The sequence below is a fragment of the Gavialis gangeticus genome, unplaced genomic scaffold (assembly GCF_001723915.1).
Source record: "Gavialis gangeticus isolate Ggan-Ray unplaced genomic scaffold, GavGan_comp1, whole genome shotgun sequence".
NCBI lineage: Eukaryota > Metazoa > Chordata > Crocodylia > Gavialidae > Gavialis > Gavialis gangeticus.
The window spans coordinates 1,274,967-1,280,750 of record NW_017729018.1 but is presented as its reverse complement, the minus strand read 5'-3'; the positions used below and the strand labels follow the sequence as shown (position 1 = coordinate 1,280,750).

The window sequence follows — 5,784 nt, the reverse complement described above, 5'->3', positions numbered from 1 at the left end:
TTTTTTTTTTTTTTTTTTTTTTTTTTAGCACCAGGATGCTGGGTCTGGGCAGGGCAGGGCAGCCATTGATGGGGCTGGGAGAGCGGGCAGGGGATGGGGCCTGTTTGATTCAGAGATTCAGCCAAATCAATTCAGGACAGTGATTCGAATCACTGAATCGAATCTCTGTCCCCCGAATCGGCCGAATCTGAAGTGAATACTAGCCACTTTGCACAGGCCTACTGCCATCCTGCCACCTTTCACCCATGTTATATTTGTGCTTTTAATTTTTATTCTCTAGATGTAGTACTTTGCATTTGTCAGTATTGTGCTATCCTGTGGAAACTTAGGCTTAGTGGGGAAAACAGTTTAATGAGAAATGCTTCAATGAGCTCCAAATACACCACAGAAATGAAGTGCTGTATCCCTGAAAGGAATGATTGAGACTTTCCAGTTGGCTAAATCCTGCAACCTCTCTTCTTTCTAAATTCTGGGGCATGTCATACTTTGAGGATATTAGCTGGTTTGTTTTACTGGGCAGAAACACAATCTTCAGTTTATATTATCTCAGGGCAGGAAATAAAACATGGACTCACTGATCTTCATTTCTGAAGACTCCCCAGAGCACACTGACAGAGATACAGAATGCTGCTAGAAACAACATCCGGACTTGTGGACGCTTGTGAAAATATGGCAAGTTGTTTTCTGGGATTCTGAAAGGAGAAACAACATCAAGCATACATTAATGGGCAAACAGGAAATAAGGAACATGTTAAATAAAGCTCTTCAATATATTTTTTGGAAAACAGACTTATATTGGAAAATAATTATTGTGCTCTACACAAATTGTACTGCTTCTTGTCCTCTATACAAATTACACCCCTTAAATCAACATATGTGTATATAACTCATCATATAGAGAAAGAAGTTAGATTAAACATTCACAGTAAATATTGGATTTGGACCTCAAAAGGCATATTTTCACCTTTAAAAAGTTAGGAAATTGCCATGTACCTGCATTTTCCCAATGGGAATCTTCTTACAAAAGGAGACAGGCAACTGTAGAGACCAATGGAAGCGGCCAGGCAAAAAATACCTATGATAACATAAACTAAAAGAGTAACATTAGTCAGTGGTGGTAGTATAACACACACACCTCAAAATCCTAACCACCTGTGCTGTACACATCCCGAGATTCGCACTAGAGAAAACAAGACCCCTTTAAAATATATCACAGGACATCTTCAGTGCCATCCAATGGCATTTTTCAGGTAAACAAAAAGTGATTTGTCAGTCCAACACAAAAGTTAATGGATGTTCATATGACTAGGCAGTGGAGAGGCTACTTCAATTTTAAATCGGTAAAAGCAAAACTTAGTGGGATTCTGAAATATATGCACCTGAGAGCTCTTACTATTCAAATACTGAACTTTAGCTTATCGTCTTGGGATGGCTGATGTGCTTTGATGGAGGAATCAAGGTCTGTGAGGTGAGGCAGTGTCTATTAGACTAATTTACACAGTTGGGAGAGATCAAAGACAAGCCTTTGAGTTTTAAGTGCCTTTCATTAAGTCAGAAAAAGAAAGTTACAACAATTAATTAAAAGTTACAACAATTGCTCTCACTTTAATTACATTAAGCAATTGGACCATTTGAAAGAGAAATGGGCATTTATGGGTTGAGGACTGAGAAGTTAGTAGTGCAAAGATGAGAGGTGAAGCGTAATGGACCATAAAGCCACTGTCTGTTAAGTGCATGGGTTTTGTTGCCCAACAAAACTATAAATTTCTATTCCCAGCCCCATCTTCTGAAGCTGTTGTATAAGTTTCCTTTTAGGACAAAGATTGTAAGGACGGAGTGATACTTTTGTGAAAAATATTTTCACATTGGTCTCAGAGTGCAGTTATCCTTTCTTAATTTTCTGTGTATGTTCATTCTAGAAGTAGTGACTGTTTGGCTTCACCTACCTAGTTTCTGTGTGGGTATCAGAGAATCATAGACAAGTAGGGCTGAAAGGGACCTCCATAGGTCATCTAGTCCAACTCCCTCCTGAGGCAGGATCATCCCTGGATGATCTGGAACTCTGGATGAGGTACATCACATTTTGTGATAGATAGGTGTATATACGTTCAATGTATTGATTGTTCTGTTGGGGATTTACAGCTTTTATTTACAGCTTTTATGCTACTTTAATAATATGCAACTGTGTGGATTAAGTTATTAATGGGTAATAAGCTATATCAAGCAATATTTAACAGTCTGTCATCAAATTAAACCAAAAATGGGGCACTTATTAGCAATATATTTCTCTGGTCACTGTGGGTATCCCTGGGCAGGGAAGGTCTTCAGTACACCCTTCCACTTGCTCCTGTTCATAGGCACTAAATCCAGAAATAAGGTGGTAAAGCTACTTTAGTGTTGTCCTTTGTGGCTGCTCCTAATCATGCTAAAGACAAAGAATTAACAGCAATCACAGTGGGACCACCCGCAGGACCAACATCACTGGCACACTTCTAGTTTTGGTGCATATTTGAGGGCACCCCTCCCCAGAATGCTGGGGGTATAATATAGACATACCCTAATATATTCAATAGCTACAGATTTACCATTTTTGTTCATGAATCTAATTGGTTCATTCAGCTGGGTTTCATTCATTATGTAAAGATGGGAACAAATACTGCTCTAAAACGAATTTTTTAATGGTTAGCCATTGGAGCTTGTTTCTATGCTTTAAACCTTTCAAGTTTAATTTATGGCCATCTTTTCTGAAGCAATTGTAAGACTGTTCCACAGTAATTTACCATATTAATATACACATATAGATGCTAAAACTATGCTGATTTCTATGTTTTAGCAGCATTAAAATGATTAGTAGCAGAGACAAATTCTTAAAGACATCTAAATCAGATTATGGTCCTAAAACGTTAACTAGTATATACTCCGCTTTTCAGCATGGAAACATAGGCTATGGCCACATATTAAATTTGGAACACAATATGTGCTGCCTTTAGCACAAAAAAGTGGATCCACCAAAAAATATTCCTCTTTCAAAGAGGAACTTTTTTGTAGCACTACGTTTTCTAGCACCACATGTAATGTGTGTGGACAGTTTTACATGTAGTGCGATCAGGCATGCCTCAGTCCTGCATCCCACCACAACTCAACTCTAAGGAGCCTGGGTCTGTGATTCACACCAAACTCTATTACCCTAGAGTCAGGAAGCCAATCTTATGTCACTGTGCCCACTTGCTGCTCAGTGCAAAGGCACATCAAGGCCTCTTACCTAAGCTGCTCACTGCTTTAGGTTGCACCAAAACAGCTTGCAGCACCAGTTCAGAGCATGGCACCTGCAGCCAGGACACACAACGTCCATGCCAGCCCCTTCTTCCTCATCTCCACCAGGTGGAGGCAGGCAGAGATACTGGATTTTCTCACCATCTGGGATGAGATGGAAACACAGTGCTCAGTGAGGATAAGCCAACAAAGCCAGGCTATTTTTGAACTCAACATAGTGGAAATGGTAGTCCAGAGTCACAGCTGTGATTGGGAGCACAAGTGGGCCTGGGATGTTCCACTGCCTGCTACAAGGAGCTGTCAGTGCCTCAAGGGAGATCATTGTGCACAAGAAGCCCCACAACACCTGTGATACCACTGTCCCTACCGAAGCTGACAAACACTTCAGTGCTTCCATGGAGCCTGAAGGGGAGGAAACCTTCATCTCCAGTCTACAACTGCCCTACAACGGGTGCTGGAGGAGCAGGAATTCATGGTGTCCTATAACGTTTTAGAGTCAAGAACTGGAGTCACAACATCGCTGCCCAGAGATAACTCCAATGACACTTTTGTTATAGTTGGAGTTATCCCAACTTCCTGTGTCCTTGACATCACAGCAAGCCTTGGCATTGCATCTCACTGTCCTATGCCCTCCACCTCCCATACTGTGGCTGGAGCCCCAGGTCTGTGGAGCTGCTCTCTCTCCTTCCTGCTGAGTGTCTTCCCCTGCAACCAACAAACCATCTTTCACTGGCACCCCCAACAGCCAGTGCCTTCTAACAGCCCCCAACTGCAACCCAGTGCTCCACCTCCTACTGTCCTGCATCCAGTGGCAAGGGGAACAGACAGCAACATCCAGCCACAGTGGTCATTTCTAAGTTTCAACACCTTACTAGTGAACACTGACCCACTTCCCCAATTCTGCTATCTATGAGCCTGCATAAAAGCCAGTTGCCACAGTGGGTGGGGCTTTCACACTCCTAGGCCAGGTGTCTGGATTTTTAGAGCTGTCAGGTATGACAGGAGTGGGTGATGTGCAGAAACCGTTCAGGAAGGACAGGCAGGAGATAAGAGTTGTACTTTATGTAAAAGGCCCATATGATTGCTCAGAGCTACAGCATGCAACTGGACATAGGCCTACTGAAAATCTCTGGGACAGTGTCAGAGAGGAGAGCAACAAGGGAGATGTCATGGTGGGGGTCTGCAGCAAACCACCAGACCAGGAGAATGAACGTGGATTTCTTTGGATAGCTAGCAGAAGTTTCCAGGTCAAAGGCCCTAGTTCTCATGGGGGACTTCAATCACCCTGACATCTGCTGGGAAGGCAATACAGCAGTGCATAGGCAACACAGGAAGTTTTTGGAGGGTGTTGGAGAGGCCAAGTAGGGGCCATGCTCTTTTTGACCTACTGCTTACGAACAGAAGAATCGGTGGGGAATATAGTAGTAGATGGCAACTTGGGCAGCAGCAACTATTGAGATGATTGAGTTCAGGATCCTGAGGAAAGGAAGGAAGAAGAGGAGCAGCAGAGTAAGGACCCTGGACTTCAGAAAAGCAGACTTTGACTCACTCAGGGAACTGATGGGGAGAATCCCCTGGGAGATCAGTGTGAGGGGGAAAGAAGTTCAAGAGAGATGGTGTATTTAAAAAACAAACCAGGCCCCCCCCCCCCCCCCCCCCCCCAAAAAAAAAACAAACAAAACAAAACCCCAACAACCCAAAAAACAAAGCAAAACCAAAAAAACCCTTACTGAGGGGGTGCAGGAACAAAGCATCCAATGTGTTGGAAGAGTAGCAAGTATGGCAGCCTGGCTTAGCAGGGACTCTTCAGTGAGCTAAAAGAGAAAAAGGGAGCTTATAAGAAGCGGAAACTTGGACAAACAACTAGGGACGAGTATGAGAGTATTGCTCAGGCATGCAAGGATGAAATCAGAAAGGCCAAAGCAAAACTGAAATTGGAACTGGCAAGGGATGTGAAGAGTAACAAGAAGGGTTTCTACAACTGTCAGTAACAATAGGAAGATCAGCGAAAGTGCGGGTCCCTTACTGAATGGCAGAGGCAACCTAGTGACTGATGATATGGAAAAGGCTGAAGTACTCAATGCCTTTTTCACCTCAGTTTTCACAGGCAAGCTCAGCTCCCAAACTGTTGGAGCTAGTAGCACAGTTTCGAGAGGAGAAGAGTGGTTAACAATGGCAAAGGAACAGGTAAGGGACTATTTCAAAAAGCTGGACATGTCCAAGTCCATGGGGCCAGACACAATGCACCAAAGTGTGCTGAGGGAGTTGGCTGATGTCACTGTAGAGCTCCTGACAATTATCTTTGAAAACTCATGGTGATCAGGAGAGCTCGTAGTATGGGAAACAAGCAAGAGGAACTTACCCTCTTGCTAGCTGACACCAACCCGGACATAGTGGGGCTTACTGAAACGTGGTGGGACACAGTGCACAACTGGGCGGTGAATATCAAGGGCTATAGGCCGTACAGGAGGAACAGGACAGGGAGGAAAGGTGGGGGCGTGGCGCTCTACA

The 5,784-nt window shown here is 43.5% G+C and overlaps 1 protein-coding gene across 2 annotated transcripts in view; it reads right to left on the bottom strand.

Moving 5' to 3' along the window:
* SPPL2B (signal peptide peptidase like 2B) overlaps positions 1 to 5,784 on the bottom strand; it is a 187,508-nt gene that overhangs the window by 70,929 nt on the left and 110,795 nt on the right. For both annotated transcript variants that reach the window (XM_019513196.1, XM_019513195.1), the window contains exons 7-8: positions 994 to 1,090; positions 576 to 692 (exon numbers count right to left, since the gene is read on the bottom strand). In XM_019513196.1, coding sequence (XP_019368741.1) covers positions 576 to 692; positions 994 to 1,090 — 214 coding nt within the window. The remainder of the gene's footprint in view (positions 1 to 575; positions 693 to 993; positions 1,091 to 5,784) is intronic.